Below are 22,052 nucleotides of genomic sequence, written 5' to 3'. Positions count from 1 at the left end.
AAAACAGTTTCAATTCTTGACGTGTCCAACTGAATTTTGCTGCTTCGCGCTGTAGCTACACTTATCGTTAACGATAAAAGATTTAGAAGACTATAAACAAGTCTGCGAGTCGAATTATTCAAATGTAAAGCTACAGCATTGCTTAAAACAGCGAGAACTGCTTTATGGCCTCACACAAGTTAAGCAACAGTGTCCGAAGGAAGGGGCTCCAGTTTCTATGCTGCGAGTGTAAATACAAGTTTCATAAACAGCATACCAGTATGTGATCAAATATTAACGCATCTCGATTTAAGCTTTCTTTGAATGTAGGTGACTCATTCAAATGAAATCTAGAAAAGTTTATTACTTTAATTAAATTTTCCTGCAATGTCATTCATTAAAACTTTGTTTACGTTACGAGCCATCCTTACTTTGTCCTAGTTCTTGTATTTATATTGAGCCTAAAAAGTGACGATAAGTCATTCAGCACGAAGCAGTAATCGATACGCCATTTTTTTTAACTGCACGTGGTTTGGAACGAAGTGGAGCCTTCGCGGACATAATTCAGAAAGTTTTCAAGTGGACACAGATTGTCGTCTGATGAGTTCGGGAGACTGTTATTTTCGGAGACGGTTCTGCAGAAAGGGGTTAACCAGGTGACGTCTCTACCGTTGTAAATAATTTTGAGAAAATAATTTTTGATTTTAGCATTACATCTCTGCGAATTTCCGATGTCACCTCGGTAAATTTCGAAGATAAGTCGTGAGGCATATGGAACCACCAAGGAGTCTCCAAACTCTAATGCACTCGTTAATGGAATCAGAGTGAGGTCGTGTCCTGAGTAAAGTACAAAGCGGGGGGCAGTTTTACTATTCTTGATAAATGCTTTCACATGATTCGCTATATTCACCAATAATCCATACATCGTAATCTTTGCACTCTTTTCATACTCACTGTTCTCGATAACCAACTTGCTCTTGGTTTCAAAAAAATCTACCACCGTTTCCAAATCATCATCGGTTGCACATTCCTCAGTCTCAGGAATGCAAGGCAATGGCGATCCATGACATGCATAAGCTAGAAGAGCGTCTAGCAAGTCGTAGGGCGAGGTTATATTCGTTTGGTTTGGACGCTGCTTAAGGATTGGATTAAGACGCTGGAGCATTTCTTCTGATCCAGGTTGAGAAATGAACGTTTCCTTTTGCAGATGTTGAAGGGTCTGGAGATAATTAATTTTTAGACATTGACAGTAACGTTCTTGTAAACAAAAGCTAGAATTCTTTGATTCCTCAATACCAAGCTGGCAGTTAGGATACTGACGAAGGAACCCATAAATGAAAGCCAGACTACTCTGAAACGCACGAGATGTAAGTGTACTGTAAACCTTCATTTGGTTGAAAGGACAGTTTGCGGGGAGAAGATGCTCTTGGTCGTTGTACACAGAGCCCAACAGCCGACCAAGTTTCAGATGTTGGACAACTCCTTTCATCGTCATATCGTTGATATTCACACAAGAATTACTGGAAGGCAATAATGGAAATTCGGAGAAAGGATCCATTGAAGGGCTTGGCCGTTGTAGATCGCTTACATCCGAAAGATATTGTTCGAGGATATCGGAATTCTCGACGCTGCAGTTAATGGCAGCCAAATCTCTTACCGGCATTACAGGAGCTCGATCACCGTGACGTATTATAACCAGTATCATCGCCAATGAATAAGGACCTCTGACTTGACCTGAAAAAAAAAAGTTTTAAAGCATTATTTCATTGCTAATTACCGTAGCTAATTAAGAGTTTGCAAAGGAATAGTTCAACGTGTATGTGGAATTTACATATGAACATCATTATATGAACTACAGTATTACTTAAAAGAAAATACAGCTTTAATAAAAACAAAAAGAACTTTGAAAATTATTTCTAAAACTATTTTAAAAATACTATATTGCTTGTTTAATTGTTTTGAAAACTTATCAGTGAAGGTCATTATTTCACTGCTGAGTTCTGAAGCACAGCAGAGAAGCCTCAGTAATGGATACAACTACCTCAGTTTCAGCCAGGTTGGTTTCTGTAGGGTTTTAGGTGCATCAGCAACGTAGGTCATATTGCGCCGTATATAATATGTTTGTAAATTGCACGCGTTTGTTCTGTTGTTGATTTGCTGTTTCTTGGACGAAACATCCATGTTTCGGGGATTAAAAACCATGCTCTCCTCGCCCGAGACAAACTCGGCCAGGTTAAAAGACTCATAAAAATTCCTCGCGTCATTGACGGAATTTGAACTATTTTCAACCCAGTGTGGGAAGGACAGTGATTATGACAACTGTGCTACCCACAAGGACACGTTAGTTTTTGTTTCAGTTGTTGCTTCAAAAGCATCAGTTATTGGAGGCGAATTTTTGAATACTATTGTTTTTTTACAGAAAAAATAAGAAATGTGATCGCCGAAGTTCGAGAGTTACTTCTATTTTCTCATCCCATTTTCTTCTGAATTTGCTGTCTTATACTTGGATGGTTTAAATTTTATAGGGATATTCAGATAAGGCGGTTTCAGAATTTGGGGAGCTAACTGCAAACTAAAATTTATGAAAAAGAAAATAATAAACCAGCAAATTCCAGCTACAGTAAAGTTGAACTCGACAAGGCGCGATTCTGCTCCTATATATCAAGCCATCCAATATTCAAAATGAAATGTTGTTGTTGTTTGGTTTTTTTTTAGGAGCATTAGCAACTAAGGCCATATTGCTCCGGAATATGCGGTGGTCATTCCTTGACCTTTCCGCATCCTCCATATTTGGTGGTGACGGGCTCGAACCCCGGTCTAATCAAGAAGCGTGTGGTACGCACTGCTGCTCCTCTTCCCACCTGGCTACGGAGGCGCCCGCAAAATGAAATGAAATAAATTTAAATAGAACAATAAGAAAACACAAGTAGTGCGGATGCACGACCTGCATAAGGAGACTCATGCCCACGTTTACTTAAGAACCAGCGCCACTTTAATAATAAATAGATAATTAAATAACGAAACTACCAACTCACACGCCTCTTCAAAAGGACATCATCCCTTGTGAACTCCAAAAAAAAAAAAAAAAAAAAAAAAAAAAAATCGTTTATCGCTATCCTGAAAAACGCAAATGGACGTCTCTATATGATCCAAACCATACAGAAAGTTTAAGTTTAAGTTTAAGTAACTTAAACCCAAATTACGTGGCACCCCGGCTGAAAACCACTGGTATAAGGTATGTTCGTGTCAGACGGCGCCTGGGATTTCTCCCATCTCCGCGTGTGTTCGCTGTATCGAGGACAGTACACTGTCAAGCCAGAGACTTGAAAGTGTGTGGGCCTTGTCTGTGCAGTGTGATGTGGTGTGTCCATTGTTTGGTCGGCTTACTGGCCGCCAGGCCCCTACTGGAGCCCAACGTTGCCGATACCTCGCCACGTGGAGGCTAGCTGGGTGTGATACTGGACACACCCGGCTAGCCCATTTAAAAAAAAAAATAAAAAAATAAAAATTAATTTTTTTTTAAATTAAAAAAAAATTAAATTTCACACGTTTGACGTAAATGCTTAATGAAATTGCTGTTAGGAAATCGCTGGTTGGGGTTGAACGCTAGAGAAATGTGTTAAAAGGCCTAATAATTCGGGCAAAATTTTGATGTTTTTAAATTTAGACTATACGCTAGATGAAAGATAATAGTGGGAGGGAGTGGAGGTTGAAGACTGGGGAGGCAGAAGTAGAAGTAAGGAATCGATATAAGAGATGACCCCTGCAATTTCCTTTTGTCTTATCTCTGGTTTATGTCAGGTGTGCAGTGCCGGTTGTCACTAATTGTTGTGATCAGTTGTGGTTGTTGAGTCAACTGTTGGGTTGGGAGGAAGCTGTTTGTGGTCACTGTTTTTCTAGGTGTTTTGTTGTTTGCACTTTCTCCTATGTTGGTATTTCCTTTTGTTGTCATTCATCTCGCCCCTTTCCTAGTTGGGGTTTGGTGGTTGTGGTAAAGTTTGTCGCTTGGCATATACGGCCTGGGCAAAGTCTGAGAAAGCTCTGAAAGTCTCGGCACTCTCCAGAAGGTGGTGTTCATTATTTCTCGGGATCAATTGAATCTTGGTGATTAATACTAATCTGAGGTCCTCGTAGTGTTGGCATTCGTGTACCGTGTGGTCCCAGGGGACCCTCAGGCACACAGGGGGTTGTCCACTAGTCGGAAGGTGGCCAGTTTACTTCTGATGGCGCCATGTCCTGTCATCAGATAGGTAACATGAAGCCCTGGAGAAAACCAGGTTGGCAGCGTTGGGTAGACTGTATTTATCTCAGGGATAAATTTTTTTTGTTATTTGTCCCTTTCTTGTTTGGGACCTGTGTTGTTGCCATATCCAATGGAGGTAAGCTAGAAGCCGCTTCTTTTCATATGCTCTGTTGCTTGCAGGATCTGTGGCGAACTCTTTGTATGCGGTGCTTTTGCCCCGACCAAGCTGGAAATTCATCCCAGCGCGAACCACCTTCAGGTCAAGGGGCAGGCTTAATGTCATCACTTGTAGCGCGGGGGGTGGAGACTGTGTGGCAAGCTCTTGTCATGGTTAGTAGACTTAGATGGTGGGGGTACGTCCAGCGTCGCGAGTTTACCGACATTACCAAGCATGTGCTTAGCTGCCATGTTCCAGGTCAAAGGAGGAGAGGCAGGCCGAAGATGACAATAGACAGCAGAGTGCGATAAGATATAGGGTTCACTCTAGTAGACTGTGCCAACAGTACTAAGTGGAAGCATTCTATCCATGTCGCTGATCCCTAACCGGAACAAACTGCGTGGATAAAGTAAGTACTGTTGCCAGAGGGAGGAAGAATCAGACTTAGTAGATACAGTAGCGGATTAAGATCGGTTGAGGCCCCGGGCGCAGAAGAAAATATTGGGCCCCTTAAAAAAAGAGAGACAGGGAAAATAAAAATACACGTTAACCATTTTTTTAAATAAATAAAAAATATTATGCACTATTAATGTTTTATTTCCAATAAAATTTGAATATAATATATGTATAATGTATAATTAATAATAGCATAATAATAATCACAATGTTTTGAACTAATAGTTGAACATATTAGTTCAACTAATTTGTTGGGGTTTTGCGTATAAAGTTGGGGTTGTGCGTGGGCCCTTCAGAAGTCGGGCCCAGGGAGCGCGCCAGGTGCTTCCACCGTTAAATCCGCCTCTGAGTAGATATATGTTAATTTTCTGCATTAAATGAAGGTCTTTTGTTCTGATGCTTTATCACTCCTTGCCCTTACCTATATGTATGCCAATGTTCAGACATGGTATTTGCACATTGTCTTTAACTTACTTTGAAAAGACTGTGCAACAAGCCTCAAAACGTAAGCATGGTGCTGATCAGTAGTACTCTGTATAGTTCGTCGTGAGTTGTAGAATAAATTAGCATTCTGAGAAGGAATCTTTGTCATTTAGTGGCACTGCTCACGTGCAGTCGCATTATCCCCCAGGTTGATAAGCCCATTTTACTCATGCTTATTAGACATGAATATTTCAGGCAGTTTTGATATATCAACTTAGCTTTATCAACTGGTTTACTTCACATCTATAACGTCATGGCAGTTTAACTGCATTTTATATTTTTACAACTTCTACTTAGAGACACTGTTTCTCATCCAATTATATCTAATTCTAATAGTTTATCATTCCTTTAATTTTATTCTTTTCATCTTATCTAAATGTTGCTGGTATATTATATTATATTATTATTTTTTTTTGTATTTCATATCCTTCAGTTGGCCTAGTAACAGAACTCCAATAAGGATTCAAAAGCTAAACTGTTAAAACTGAGCGTATGTACTGGGTGTTATACATTTGTAACTAAGTCTTTTTATGGCAGTCAATAAACTAATTAATTCATCCCCGTGTCATGGCGCTTCCTTTTTTATATTATATTAAATCGTTAAACATTCCACGCAACGACTTGCATGAATGATATAATATTACACTCTAAACATAGTCTTTCGTTGGCAGCGTGCCAACTAACACAGCCAGAGCATGAATTCTGTACAGGTCTTCACAAATTGATTTTAATCAGTCATTTCAAAAAACATGACAGGAAACTATAAAAACTGAACAAATAGACGGAATTAAGCTACCTCAAAAGTAATTACAGTACTTGAAAGAAGGCAATTTAACAATCATCCCAATCATTTTACTTTCGTGGGTGTTTGCTTAATTAAAAGTGTTTACAATAATCGATTTGGCAGGGAAAAAAAGTATTTAGAACCCGCAAAATGCCTTGGGAAAGAAAATATTTAAAAATACAAAATTGTTTCTTATTCTGAACAATATTTTATTTGAAAGTACATTTTTTTTTTTTTAAGGCACATTCATATTTGCTAGCTGAAGCATTGCTTCAATTGTTGGTTTCCTGTTGGGTTAGCCAGCTGAATATTACTTCATAAAATTTTTGCTGCTCATAGACGCTGCCTCTCCCACTTCTTTATGTTATCAAAGTCCTTCGTTTTATTGTTATTTTACTGGCAATCAGGGCCGGTGATAGAGTTCAGGTAGAGACCTACGTGCAAGAAATGACGTTGGGAATCCTCGGCCTTTCTTACTGGAATTGAGAAAGTCCTTATATTTGGATTTTAGCAGTTTTCAATCGGAGGCCAGTGTGCATTGCATCCGACACAGCTTCGTAAGGCCTGACACTGATGACAATGAAATGCCACATCCTGGTGACGCTTATAATAAACTAAAAGCATGTTTGCTGAAACCATAAATCACTACAGTCCTTGTCTTCCTCCTTATTATATTCAGAGCTTATGTAGCATCAAATTTTTGGACTCGTTGGTTCACTGTCAGATTCTGCATCATTTGCAGACATTCTATTATTGATAAAAATATATTCTGCTTACACGCCGAGAAGACCATGTAAGATCAGGAGCTTACAAGGTAGAAAAGATGCAACGGCACCGTATTTAGCAGTCACGTGAACCTGAACCACGATCAACTCAAAGGAGTGCACTACTTTACCACGCGTTTGACCGTTCGCTACGGCGGCCACCTCACTTAAGTACTACAATGAAAAACAATTAGCGCACAGTCTGATAATACGTTTCACATCCCCAAACAAATTTTGATTAACTGCTTCTGGTTAGCACAACAGTGCTGTCTCCAATACACTGCAAGGAAAAAATAGTAATAGTGGCATGTGATGCAAGAAAGCAAGCGTATTATGTAGCATCAGCAAAAAAAAAAAAAAAAATTTCCGCACATCTATTCTACAGCTGTCTTTCTTCAATTTGAATTTATGCCCCCTTAGGTTCGTAAGCTGAACAAACGGAAGAATCCCATCAGAATTCAGCGTGCTCAACCCATTCAAAGCCTTGTACACCTCAATCAGATCACCTTGCAGGTGCAATTTGCAGGACTTAAGCCTCTCTTGGTAAGAGGGTCCCTTCATTCTCCTCACCAATCTTGTTGCCTTTCTCTGTACACGCTCAAGCAAATCTACATCCTTCCTAAAATGAGGCCTCCAGACCTGTGTTGGTTCACCTATAAAAGCCATTATTGCTCTTCTAAATCATGAATAATTACTATTTTGCTAATGCGCTTGAAATTTAACGCACTGAGTACATCAACTGACTTGTTTTTGCAGTGACTTTAGGATAAAGGCTATTTCATACAGTACGTTTGATGGTATTTATTTTGGTTTTGTAATATGTAACAGCTTTCAGACAACCAAACTGCAATAATCTATTTTCGAAAAGAATGTGACACTTTGAAATCTTGCAATTTCGCCTTAATGAAGGAACCACGTGGGGGCCAACCCAAGAGTAGACATGTATAGTATCTTATGTAGGACGGCACCTGAACGTTAGTTCAACTCCGCCTTTGTACACTGTGATGATTACAGAAAGCACTGTAAAAGGGATGGCATCTGACATGACTAAATTGGCAGTACTTTCAAGAGAGGCACGGGAATTGCACTAGATCAGCAAGGTGAGATCGTTTGCATAAGCCAATTTGGAATTAAGGAATAGTTTTAAATAGCAAGAACGTATTTAGAGCTTGCAGAGTTAAATGGAGAAAGGAATTCAACGGCTGCTTCTTCAGTTCCTCGTCCAGTTTGGAAACCATATTGATCAACTGACACAAGAGAGGTGTTAATGAAAAAGAGAAGCGAGTCTTATAGTAATCAATCTTTCAAGTGTTTTGGCCAAATGCGATAACAGAGCAATAGGACAGAAGGACTTGCCACTCGGGGTAATTGAAGGTTCAGGAATTAAACCCAAGAGTATAAGTACGTATATTTGGGTCTAACGGCTCCTGGATTTCTCCCATCTCTGCGTAGATACACTGTATCGGACAAGCCAGGGATTTAAAAGTATATGGGTCATGTGGTATGTAGCATGTTGTGCCCTTTGTTCATCCGGCCTGTTAGCCGCCGGGCCCCTAATGGGACCCGACGTTACCATACCTCGCCACGGGGAGGCCGTGGCGAGGTATGGTAACGTTGATTATTAAACTATTCTGTCTATGAACGTCTGGAATTACGGCGGTGTGAAGGAAACAATTGTATATTACTCTGTTTCAGTTAAAGATTCTGTTCTATTACGCTACTCATGCTGGCGCCTACAACCCCTACCCACACTTTTGCATGATGACAACAACGAAGCCAAACGAGGCTCATATCAAGTGTGCCGCATCAGTCAGTCCTCATGATTTTAGCTAGAAACGAATTCATCGGACTAGGCAACCCGTTTCTAGTATCCGCTCTCTAATGGCTCCACTTTCATGCGTAGGCGTATTTGCTTATAGCTGGCCGTAAGCATAGGAACTCAGGTGTGCTGTCGGCTGCGATAGCCAAACCATGCTGATGTCCGACTCATGGTCCACGCTGAAATGGGCCATAGCAACGTCTATTCCGCTGGACAATACGTTGGATCCACCTGTCAACCTGTGGTCAACAATCAGGCTGGCTTGCGGACTTTGCACGGTTGATCTACTCTTGATACGCATGGGACAAGGACGTACAGGAATACTAGACGAAGACAGTCGTGTCCAAGATATTCGCTCCTTTTAGTCTGGCCCCAACAATCATCTCCTATTGGAGTTTGGTTACGTCACTTTTCCAGCCCATTCTTCGAACGGAACACTGATTTGGTGAATGTTCTTATGCCAGGTCCGGCAACACAGACAGAGACCCGCTACACTAAAGTTGTGCATTGCTGGTCTACTATGTATCTTTTATTTTCACTAATAACAGAAATTATTATTATGCAATCCCTTCGGCGCCTCCGTAGCCAGGTGGGCAGGAGAAAAAGTGCGTAGCACACGCTTCTTGATTAGACCGGGGTTCGAGCTGCCCCTCACCACCAAATACGGAGGATGGGGAATGGTCAGGGAATGACCACCGCATACCGTAGAGCAATATGGCCTTAGTTGCTAATGCTCCTAAAAACCAAATAACAGCAGCAACAGCCACCCCTTCCGAATATGCTTCAGAGAGAGATTCCACCAGGAGGAAATATGACTCAACTTCCGGAGCGTTGGAAGTAAACAGGCGCCGCTTATATTTCGTGTATTGTATGGGTGGAGCTTTCTCTTGTTCTATATTTGCGTATGGCCTTGAATATGTTACCATAGTACAAGTTCTCTTCAAAGATGTGCCATTTTTCTGTGACCCATGACTAATTGTCTCCACCCAGTTGCAGCACTTTTTCTGTCCGGTAACTCAAATCCCTGGCTACCACTAATGTTGAAAGAAAAAAAGAAATCTTGCAGGATATTTACTCGTCTATTTACAGTAGAAATGCACCACGGTATCAGCAGTAGAAGTAGTTCCCATGTAAAAGTGGTTTTCTGCAGCGCAAGAATTTTGTACTACATACGACATTAAATGTTTATCTCGGTTACAGTGTGAAAGTATTTGCTGTGGAAATATGAGTATAATTATATAAAATCAGTCGAAATATGTAAACTATTTCCTTAGTTTCGATGAGCATTTTGCCTTTGTGAACGGTAACAGATAAAGAATTTACATTTTTTTTCCCTCTTAGGTGAATTTTTCTCCCACAATCCACTAAAGGGGAGGGGGGTACCGTATGATATGATATTCTTTTTGTTCGATCGCTTATTATATACCTTACCAGGGTTTATCGTGTAGTCCAACAAAAGAATTTCAAAATTTAGTATGACCTGCAAAACCGAAAGTGTTATGAGGTTGTAGCGTGCCTGTATTCCTTCATAATGAAGAGTTGCCACAAATTAATGATTAAAGAGTAACATTTTTAAAACAGGTCTTCTCCTATATTCCAAAAGAAGCTCAACTAAGGCTGCTGGGAACCGGAATACAACGTTTATCCCTGAGAACTGTCCCCCTTTGAAAAAGATCGCTTCACATTCCCACTTGTTCTCGCCATCTCTTCTCCTTGGTAACAATTATTAGACTAAAGTCCCAAAACCCACAGCAACTTCTTTTTGGCTTAATCCGATATAGCTCCACTCGACGAAGTGGATGGGAGGAGCCTTCTCATGTTCCACATTTATTTATTTGCGATTAAGGTGGACGGATCGTGTCCATCCACGGATGAGCGATATCCGGGGAGTTCGATAGTAAACTACTGCATCTTATTTCGGCCCCATGAAGTCGCCAATATTAACCATTAGCAACACACCCACCTGAAATTACAGAATATAGCATATTCCGCCGAAAATGATTTGAAAAATATCAACTTCAACTCCTCTATTCTCCATCAAGGGCTTGCGCAGCATCTCAAATTGTTATGGAGTTCCCAAAAACAAACAGCCAAACTCGGGGAGGCACAAATCGGCGGAAAAGATAGTTAAGAAAGAAATTATAAACAAAATGAGACAGGGCAAGTTTTCCTCTCTTTGTGCAGCAATGTTTCCAGCCCGTAGAGAATAGGAACCTTTTGTTACAAGGAAGTGCCCGGACCAGATGCCGATGCGATATCTTGCAGATTTCCCGAAGCGCTGTCCATCGTCATTAGAGGTTAGTGAAAGTTCTTTACATTTTCTTGGTCCAGTTAGGACATAAACAGAAAATACTATGTACTATCGATAATAGCCACTGCTTGCCTTTTCTATAATACTAAAATGAACTGTATGGATTGATAATAATTTAACCAGTGTGTAATGGAAGTTTAAATTGAGCTTTCAAACTAGTCCGCAGTAATTGGACACGTTATCGACTCTTATTTTTGCTAATATGAACTATATAATCTTATCAATATATCTTACCAAATTAAGTGTTCATTTAATGACTGCAGTATTTTGATATATTATCAATTTTTGTTTGGACTAATATTTATCTACATATCTAATATAATATGATTAAATGTTTGTCGTAAAGTTGTTGAATTAAAATGTTAAGTTAAATGATATTGCCCAAGTCCATCGCCTTTGATTCTTCCTTATCACTCGTAGTTTATTTAATGACAAAGGAAAACCATATACAGTAATACATTAACATATCCGAAGAGAACCGAGCAGAGGTTTCCAAAGTGTGGGGCACATTTAGTTATTTTGGGGGAGCGTGTGCCGTTTTTATGAAGCACTTTTTTTTAACGAAATATGGACAAACCATCCCACAAATCCAGATACAAAGCGTATTTTATTTCAACCTTTGAGATTAAATATACTGATATATATATATATACACACTGATATATATGTATATATATATATATATATATACACACATACATATATATCAGTGTATATATATATATATATATATATATATATATATACACATACATATATATCAGTGTATATATATATATATATACACTGATATATATATATATATATATATATATATATATATATATATATATATATATATACACATATATACATACATACTGATATATATATATATATATTAATTTATAAAAGTATGTATACTCATGGCTAAATTTTATGTAGCCAATCTGTATCTGTTCACAAAACGATATCACCGAATAAAATGCTTAACGACGGAACAATTCAGTAGGGCAGTGGAAAGGGATCGGACGCTGTGCAGCTTCCAGACAGTAACTCATGGCCAACGTTTTTTGCTTCCTTCCCCCGTTTCTGAAATCCTTTCCATCCCGGAGCAGGTAGTCAACAAAAGGAGAAAACTAAAACCTATCCAGACCAGGGCCTGGATAGGTAACTCCCCCCCCCCTTTTTTTTTTTTTGACCTCCTGTGGCCCAAAGTGTCAAGCGATATCGTACGCTTTGGGCCGACATATACAAGTACAAATAACAGAAAAGGTCTATTACGAAAAAATTGGTACCAGGAGCATAATTAAAAAAATAATGTTCCCGCACTTCATTATTCCAGATAACAGGCTGCATAAATAAAAATCAATATACTACACTTAAAAAAAAAAGAAGAAAAAAAAAGTAAACTGCAGCAATTATCAACTGCAGTATTGAAGCCTCAACGATTCATGCTGAGGGAAATGGACCATAATCTGCCACGCTGGTCCAGTGCGCGTTCGCAGATGGACCGTATTTAGCAGTCGGGGGCTTGAACCCCAGTCTACTCAAAGAACGCGTGCTACTGCACTTCTGTTTCTGACCACTCGGCTACGGTACACTAGTATGCTATTATACTAGCAGTAATACAGTATATATTTTACTAATTACTTAATAATAAAATATAATATAAAAAAGTACCATACACAAATGAACTTTGCGGACTTTTAAGGTTGTAAATTCATAAATGAGGAGTCTATAAACTAGGATTCGGCTAGTGGGGACTCGCTTAATATTATATTGGCTGAAATTTGGCATCCGGTACCCCTCGTGTTACGCTACGTGACACATAGCGTAACATAATATTAAGCGAGGGGTAACACTAGGGGTACATGAACTGAGAAAAATATTTGTAATTAGAAGGGAGAAAAAAAAAAAAAAAACAGTTATAAGAGGGGTCATGTTTTTAATCCACTTTCATTCTTGTTTAGTGAAAAGAAGGTTATGTTTTTACGCGACTTCGGGAGGATTCAAGCAAAAACCCGTCGTTGGCCACTGCCATGAGTACCGGAATACTAAATTTTACCATTATATTTAGTACTTACATAAGAGTATCAGTTATTCCAACTAAATCACAGTTCTCGACTTGTATACAACAGCATATGGGGAAAATATCATCTCTCATTAACTATTCATTTTAATTGCGAGATATGGATAGAGTACTATTCTTTACTTCCCCTCCCACCCTTGTTTAAAAGTCGGACACTAATTTATTTGCACAACAGTTTGAACTATGTAAATGAATCACCGTTTCTGACTTTTAAACAAGGCAAAGGGGAAAAGAATAGTACTCCTCCCATATCTTGTCAATATGCACGATATGGTTATAAGTACTACGTATAATACCAAGCGAGTCCCCGATACTGTACACTCGCCGGATTCAGTTCATTAAATACAGGAAATATTTCAGCACGCTTGCATTAATCAAACTACGGAAATGTCAATGGAAATTCGAGAATAAAGCACAAGACGGAATTTCAGTTTGGAAATACCCGAAAGTAACAACAGCTGTTATGTTCAATGCGTGCTCCCTCCGTATGATACTCGTACACCCTCCAGTTAGCACACCTGTATGTAATCCTTTTAATGCAATGGCAAATGCTAAATATCAGGACTAGTGTGTATAAAGTGAATAAATACAAGTGAATAAATACAAGAAAAAAACTTGTAGGATGAGGTGGTATTTTCAGGAAGGAAACCATATCGTTGACCGTTGAAAGTAGATGAGATGCATAAAAATTAAGATTTCAAAAGATTTTGACAACAGCATCGAATACAATGGCATAACAGTGGTAATTAATGGGATCAATTGTTGTTGTTTATTTGTAAACTGGAATTAAGTGAACGTGCTTAAAAATGCAGGAAGATGGCAACCACCAGGAAGATAATAGTTGACCAAAATGGTTGGAACAGGAACATTTATTTTATTATAGCGACATGGTAAAGTTTTGCTGATAACGGTCTGTTACAACAGTTGCACAATCCTTTGAATAATAAGACACTTGTAGCAAATTTTTAACATTACGAAACATTAATTAATCGACACAAAATACAATAGTGAGATATGCGTTTTAATGGTAAGATTTCCTTTTTGCATGCTGATAATTTAAGTAAATTTAGGGCACAAAGCCTCGTGCTCCGACAGCTATAAAACATTGTGCAAGTAGGGCATACCTTGTTTATGTAAGTAGCAATGAGAAAATTTAAGTCCTTTGCCACGAGCTGCCTCGGGATTACATTGCTTCAGTGAATAAGTTTGCGGCTTTTTATTTAATCCGTATGCCATTACTCATGTTATGAAACTTAACTGGCGCAAAATATAACAGTAAGATATGCGTGTTAATTAATTATTTAGTAGCAGCTAAAATTAATTAATAACGACGCGTAGTTTATTAATATTAAATTATTAATCCTATACTTATTAATAATAATGAATGATAAGTGTATAGGATTAAGTATAAAGCTTAATCAGAAATTCGTAAAACCAACTCACCTTCTTCTCCCAGTACGATATTCTCTGGAGGGTTGCAGTACTTCTGAGCCTTCTCTACTCCTGTGAGAAATGGCGAAAAATGTTATTGAATAATGATTATTTTGAATTTAAAAAATTACAAGTGTGAAAAGCAGTGTTCTTTTTCAAATGGGAAATTTCTAATTTAATTAGTGTTCGTTTAGCAATATTCGAAAGCAAAACGCAGCGCAAATTTACTATTAGCTAGGGCAATTCTTTTCAAAATATAGGCAGCAAGCGAAAGAGCATGGTGAGGAAAGATTAGTGAATATCAAATGGGAAATCCAACTTAAGAGTAGTTCACAAAATACTATTTGATAATATGTTCATATAATGAAGGGAAAAAAATATTTTATTTAATTCCCGAGAAACTGTTTTTCTGTGAAGCTTTCAAATCTTTAAAATGTGTTGTTTTTAGAGTCGATAATTATAATTTATCATTTCTGTCGATGCATATCATGCCTACACATTATAATATAGGCCTGTTCAATATGAATTTGAAAAGAGGAAATAGATATACAGACCTTTCTACCTATTTATAAAGTATAAAAGTGTAGTTATCCGGCGTCTACGAGGATTCGGGGTGCGGTTGCATGAGCCCTACTGTCATAGGTAACTACACTGTGCAATGAAGTGCCGTGAACTGCTTAACACATCCAAAGCTGGTCTTATGCACAGGCAACTGACTGGTTCCATTCATATAGGGCCACCAATTTTACGGGATACAATTTCGTTTTACACTACGCAAAATGAGATGTTCTTTAAATAAGTATGAACATACTGTACAGTACTCACCTCATCACACCCTTGTCTACGTGCTTCCAGAGCTAGAAGCTCATCTACATTTAACAACTCAATAAATAAGTAAACAACGCATTTTAAGATCCTTAGCGTACCCCACCTTTGACAAGTCAGATTTAGAAGAGCATGTTACCACCCCATGGAGGCGGATCTCTGCTATCTAAAACACCAAATTAAACTTCAAAGCATTTACTAACTCTCTTGTTGTGATTCTCTGCATTCACAATAACAAACTCTAAACTCAAAATAAATAAAGCGGCGTATAAATAAAACTTCCAAAAACTTTTTTTCTATAATTTACAACGATAACAGTACTAAACTAAACTATTATATTAGGGTCACTTTGAAAATCAGTTCAACTACCCATGTGTATTGTGCCTGTAAATTGCGTGTGTTCTCTGGTCGATTTTCCTGCTTTGCTGGACGAAACCCCCCAGTTTTTTTCGGGGGGGGGGGAAGAAATCTTGCTATCTACGCCTGAGACCAGGGCCGGTGGAACACAGGGCATTGGGGCGCTAATGTTGGGGGACACCAAAATTTTTATTATAATAATGTTTAATAAAAGTATCTCAAGGGCGCTAAAAACCCTAGCGCCGCGCCTGCCTGCCTGAGACAGACTAATTCAGCCACGGAGTGAAAAAAAAAAAAAAAGCCCATAAAGGTTCCTCGCGTCATCGACAGGATTCAACCCGGGGCCTTTTCCACCCGGTGTGGGGAGGATGGTAACGATACGACTGTGCTATCGCGCAGACCGCACTGTTGTCTTAAAGTGGCAGTGCTTCAGGAACTTTTAGTAATGTTTGGTGTAACTGTATTGCCGTAAATTGTACAGCCATCACAGCCGAGTGGTCAAGCGAAAAGGTACTGTAGTACATGCGTTTGAGTTGACTGGGTTCTAACTCACGTGATCTCTAAATAAGGTGTTCTCGATTTTTCTCTGTCTTGCAATCTTGTCTGAGCTTATGTGGCTGACTCTCAGTATAAAAAGAAAACGTATTTATGATTAATAATACCATATAAGTTGTAAACAAATGCAGTAAAGAACTGAACGGCATTAATACTTGAACACGGCTATTACCATAAAAAAAAAAAATTATGTCAAGCACAGTTGAACTCGTTTAAGAGGAAGAAAGAAATCCGGCAGGTGTTAAATGTACGACTCACTAATCGATATTGCAGAAACAGCAAATGACGTCGTGTGTCTCCAACTGTTTCTTTAGTAAAAGCACATAAAAAGCTTTAAATGTTTTGGTAATTTTAGGAATTTGACATGAGATTCTTACACAAGTAAACGTTGTACTGTCATGTTGTAACAGTACAATATAATCAAATAAATAAATTTTCTGTTTATACTCCGGAACGACTACACGGTCAGAGGAGATCACAAGGTACAGAAAATACTAGAAACAAGTGCCCACTGCCGGTCACTCAGAGCACGTGTATACTTACGAATCCTGATGCCTGACCACTCGACGACAGCGGCCGTTGCAATTAGATTGTGAGTTACAGCTACTGAAAAATTTTCACTTCAGTTGAGAAGATGGCATCAACAGCAAGAAAGTTTCTAAAAAAAAAAATAACTTACAGACAAGTTTTAGCTGAGCCCAGAAGAAGCGATGTTTCCATCGGAGTTTTCCTCTGAGAAACATAAGAAGCACATCTTTTTGCAGAGAATGAAGCTGTGCGCAATCCAGAATAAAATTTCCAAGTGTGTTCTTCGTTAATTTACTTGACCAAGTAATATATAAAATGTACAGCAAAAATATTGGTTTGTGTTTCAAAACTTATATCTGATTAGGAGCTGTTCAAATATTGCATGAGAAGATTAAGTTATTTTTATCTGAAAAATAAAACGAATAAATAAGTGCTCTTTCTGTTACTCTTTTGATACTGATTCGAACCAAGACCTTTTACACACGGCATGATCGCAATCACTGTACTAACCCAAGCACGGTACTAAGCCGTAGCCTAGTGGTCAGGCGCGCGGGTGCATAAGTACACGTGCCTTGAGTGACCCGGGTTCAAGCCCGTGACTGCTGAATACGGTGCTGTTTCTTGTATTCTGTCTATCTTGTTAACTCGTTTGGTCGTCCCGGAGTATAAACAGAAAATTTATTTATTTATTTTAAGTACTATAGGTTCTAATACCTCTCGTGTTTGGGGTTCACATAAAAAAAAAAAAAAAGCCGTGAGGGGCTACACTGCCGCCCTACTGCGGTGTTCACGCACAGCAGTGTGCAGAGCAAGCACCTACAACTAGCTGATCGATGCGCAGGGAAAAAAAACCAACAATAATATATACACACGAAACCCAAAAATTAACATGAAAGTTTTTTTAAAGTATTACAAAATTTGTTTGTATATTAAGGACAGAATGGTCTTATCAAGTCGGGATGAATAATACTTAACTCCCTAAATAAGGGAGGGGTAAAATAGATTAGCTACTTGATTCAACCAATTATAATATATTAACCACAAAAAATGATAACTAGTTGGTTAATTTTAAAAAAAAAAACATGCTTTATTGCAGATATTGTTGCTTTTAATTTTAGCTGACCATCAATTAAACCTCTGCACAAGCGAATTATTGTTTGTTGTACAAAATTTGGAAGTTTAAATATTAGAGGCGATTCGTATTCACACTTCAAAAAGTGTTTAAAATTTGGTACATAGGCATTGCCAGACACGGACAATGTGCAGCTGCAATCGGATAATTCCCCCCCCCCCCGCTTTTTACCAACTACATATTAGGGCACGGAAAGAAATATTAATTCGCACCGCATACTATTAGTCAAAAAATAAAATACGGCAATCGCTACCCCACCCCATAAAACTACAACACAACCAAAGCAAAATATGAAGAGCAATAATACTCCATAAAAAACTTTCTTCTTGAAAGTATAGTGGTTTAGCCACTTGTCACTCATTTGTAGAGATCTGGGTTCGAGTCCTGTCGATGACTGGAGTAGTGTCTGAAGGCCATCGAAGTTTTAGTTAGCCTATCTCATGGAGAGGAAGGGAATAGGGATTTCTCCGTGAATTATTCTGGTTTACGAGATTTTGAGCCGCCACAGCATTCAAACTGGCCTGTGAAGACACTTGTACAGAAATAATACACAATGGACCAAACATAGTCTCTGAAGCTCCAAAGATCAATAACAAATACTCAATCAGGTTTAGTTCCGGTGACTGGTAGGCGAATTAAGTATGGTAAAAATCACCCTCATGCTCGAACTATTCACGAAATTTCCTGACATTTTGACATTGCGAATTATCCTGCTGGAAGTAATCGTTAAATGAATAAACTGGGTGAAGGGATCCGACCGGTTAGCAGCAATGTTCAAGTACGCTGTGGCATTTACATTCGGACACTCTGACCCTATGATCCCCCACTGCTAACCGGACCTTGCGCCAGGTGGGCTCTACTACCGTAGATCTTTCCCCCGTAGAGGATGGGCTTCCTCTACAGGGGCTCCTTGTGAGGTATGGGATTGGCACATACTCACCAGATGTGAGCCCCTGGGAGCTGAATATCATAATTCTTCTCTCTTGGTGATTATCTTCTACTTCTCACTCTCTCTCAGGGTAATTCAGATTTTTTTTTTTTTTTTTGGCTGATGCAGCATAAGCCTCAGGCTTCCTTGCACCATATAGCATAATGATAATAACTTCTGAATTCGCTGGAAATCTTCCTGTCATCCACTTCCTTTACCTATACTCCACCACTTACACTATCTCCCCCACTCTGCTTTCTAACAAAAACTTATGATTTTTTTTTTTTTTAGAGGACCTCCCTGGCAAGCGCAGGATTTGCCAAGCCAGAGAACTTGATGATTTCTACTACCTGTACAGGCTCCCCGCGCATGGTACGGTAATTAGGAGTCGATAGTGTTCCACGGGCCCCTAGGCTAAAAGGCCAGATGAGCAACACAACTGTACACTACACTACACTACAAAAATCGCCTATCACTCATACTGCTGGCCTTTAGAGAGTACTGTATTCAACACAAGAGAACTGATCGCCTAGTTCTGGGAAACCACCGGTGCCGCTAGACGCAAAACACTATGAACTATGTGACATTTATACGTTGATCCACATGTATTGGCACCGGTAATAGTTGGTACCTGGAATGATGAATCCATTTGTTCATGGTTCCCTCGTCATACCGTAATTCTGCCGTCCGCATGGGACGAAGTTTTATTTCTGTCTTGTAATAAAATAAAAATATGCTCTTAAAAGAGCAAATAATTATAATTTTCTATTGTAAAACTCATTAGGTAGATACAGTATATCAAAATTTGAAGTAAACATAAAAACTGAATGAGGGAAGTAATATACGATTCCTGGAATTGGAACAATTGGCTGCTCGAGAACGGAATTGTCAATGGTTTGCAATGCAATGCTAATGGAAAGAAGAACACAACGATGCAACCGGCCTGCGAAACGTACTCAATAGGGTGTCATTTGCAGGTAATATATCAGTTGTATATTAATAAATTTAACTTTTTAAGTATAATATGATTATAAGTATTCATATTTATACCCTATTTTTTTTTTTTTTTTTTTTCAGATTCAATAAAATTGTGTTGTATTAGGGTTACCATATTTTAAAATGTAGAAACTGAGGACATACGGTGGAATTTTGATACTTACCGAAAGTGGATAGACCGTCATAAAACGCATTATCATGCGTGCACCACACACACACACACACACACTATCAGGCGTTTAAAAAAATATCAATACTGTACTTTGATATATTTTATAATTATTGTTTTCGTTACATATTGTCGCCAATAAATGTAAAATATATTCACGCAAACACAAAAAAAAGCAACAAAAAGGAATTCTTATAATAATGTAATGTACATGACGACTATTTAATTTTTCTTTATTTTATGTATTATTTATCGTTTAATTTGATTTCTTGAGCAGTTTGCAGTTTTCTCACCAGCCGCGTCCAGATATTCCCTGAACTGTGTATGAGTAAAATCAAAATTGTTTCACTTAGTTCCGTTCCTAGCATATTAGGAATCAATCTATTTCTTTCACTTAGTCATGCACTGTTTATTGCACTAAATAATCGCCCAGTTACGCCATTAGAATTGAAATTGATAGAATGAATTAGTTAATTTAATTAAATTAGCCGATGATGTACCAATCAGTATAAGTTTAGAGAAGGATTTTCGCTGTCTCGCCTAACATAAAGCGACTCTTGTGGTTTAAATTCGTAAATCAGGACAGTTGGCAACTATATTGCATTTTATTACATCTATGAGCTATGCTAATGACATCTCGGTTAATAAATAGCCCAAAATAATAAACAGTTACCTGCAGAGAGCACTGTAGCGATAACAGAGATTATTGTAAATATGGCGCTCGCCTTCAGAATTTTCATTTCGCCAGCCGCTATGTGATTCAATGTCAAATACAGCTTCTAGCATGAAAACTGCAATATTATATCTAAATGAAACTTCTAGCTGATTAAATAGAGCATGCCATGATTCGAATATATGAGAGATCAGATTAATAACCCAGCTCCTTCCTTCCAATCACGATAAGTTAGGGCGGATGTCATGTGACACATTTGGCGAATGGCACGCATGCTGATTACACATCTTAAACTGCGCGATCGCAACTAATAAAACGACGTACGTCATTTAGTTATCCAGACTATTGGTCGAAATTTATTTGCGGCAAGACCAGGGGCTCACATCTGGTGAGTATGGGCTTGGCACACCCAGGGTCCTGAGCTGGATATCATCATTCTTCTCTTTCTTGGTGATTCCCTTCTACTTCTCTCTCTCACTCAGGGTAATTCAGAATTTTTTTTTTTTTTTTTTTCTTTTTGGCTGGTACACCATAAGCCTCAGGCTTCCTTGCACCATATAGCTAATAATAATAAATAATAATAATAAGGAATTTTATTTTAAATGTATGGTTGCATAAGTCAGTGTTTCTCAAACTTTTCTGATCGTGGCCCACTTGGACAAAGCACATAACTCAGTGGCCCACTAGCCCCTCCCATAACCCACATTTAACAGATAAGTCATATTTTTCCACCAGAGGTGAGCCTACAAATGCCACATCGAAATTGTAAAATTGTGGGCTTCGCATTTATTGTCAGCCCTGAACTGATTCCAACTAAAAATTAAGTCGAATGAAAATTGGAAGTTGGGATATACTGTGAATAATACCAAGAAGTGATACAATTGTAAAGTATATGATTATTTATTCAAGGAATTAAGTTGGTACATATAAAAAAGAACAAAATATACTATATAAATTAATGCGAAGAATGGCACTGCTTACTTTCAGAAACCAGTAAAGGTATATCTGGTTCCAAGCTGGAGAGTTTTAATCTCATATCCACCTCCACGTTTAGCCGGTTTCTGTTCTTTGTTTTCAGACTCACAAGTGTGAAAAACCAACTTCGCAGTTATAAGTTGAGGGGAATGGCAGTAAGTACTTCAGTGCTTCCTACTGTACTTGGAGCCAAAAGTCCATCAAACTTTTTTCCCTAAACACGAACTTCAATGACATATCTGAAGCTAGTTCGACAAGATTGTCCATCTCTTTTGACGAAAGCTTCCCCTCGATGTTTTTTTATATATTCCATGCATGTAAAAGGATTCCTGATCCACTCAAATCCTGTTTCTGGTTCTGGAAAATATTTTTTGAACTGGTTGTAAAGGCCTCTGAAGTGCTCTTTGAAGTCTTTG

At 38.5% G+C, this 22,052-nt stretch overlaps 1 protein-coding gene across 2 annotated transcripts; it reads right to left on the bottom strand.

Annotated features, from left to right (window-relative positions):
- Positions 1-375: 375 nt before the first annotated feature.
- LOC150079218 (2-phosphoxylose phosphatase 1-like) lies at positions 376-20,777 on the bottom strand. Of its 2 annotated transcripts, XM_090382746.1 has the most exons (3): positions 20,662-20,777; positions 14,511-14,570; positions 376-1,713 (listed from the first exon to the last, which is right to left on the bottom strand). In XM_090382746.1, exons 1-3 carry the CDS (start codon positions 20,726-20,728, stop codon positions 497-499), a joined length of 1,344 nt encoding a protein of 447 aa, XP_090238872.1. In that variant the 5' UTR covers positions 20,729-20,777; the 3' UTR covers positions 376-496. The 2 variants fall into 2 exon arrangements, with proteins under 2 accessions (XP_090238872.1, XP_090238873.1); XM_090382747.1 differs by lacking the exons at positions 14,511-14,570; positions 20,662-20,777 and adding an exon at positions 13,063-13,124.
- Between the last annotated feature and the right edge of the window lie 1,275 nt (positions 20,778-22,052).

Source organism: Mastigoproctus giganteus, chromosome 10, assembly GCF_048544385.1.
Source record: "Mastigoproctus giganteus isolate SK-2022 chromosome 10, ASM4854438v1, whole genome shotgun sequence".
Classification (NCBI taxonomy): domain Eukaryota; kingdom Metazoa; phylum Arthropoda; class Arachnida; order Uropygi; family Thelyphonidae; genus Mastigoproctus; species Mastigoproctus giganteus.
The sequence above is the reverse complement of the archived record's forward strand: the minus strand, read 5'-3'. Positions and strand labels throughout refer to the sequence as shown.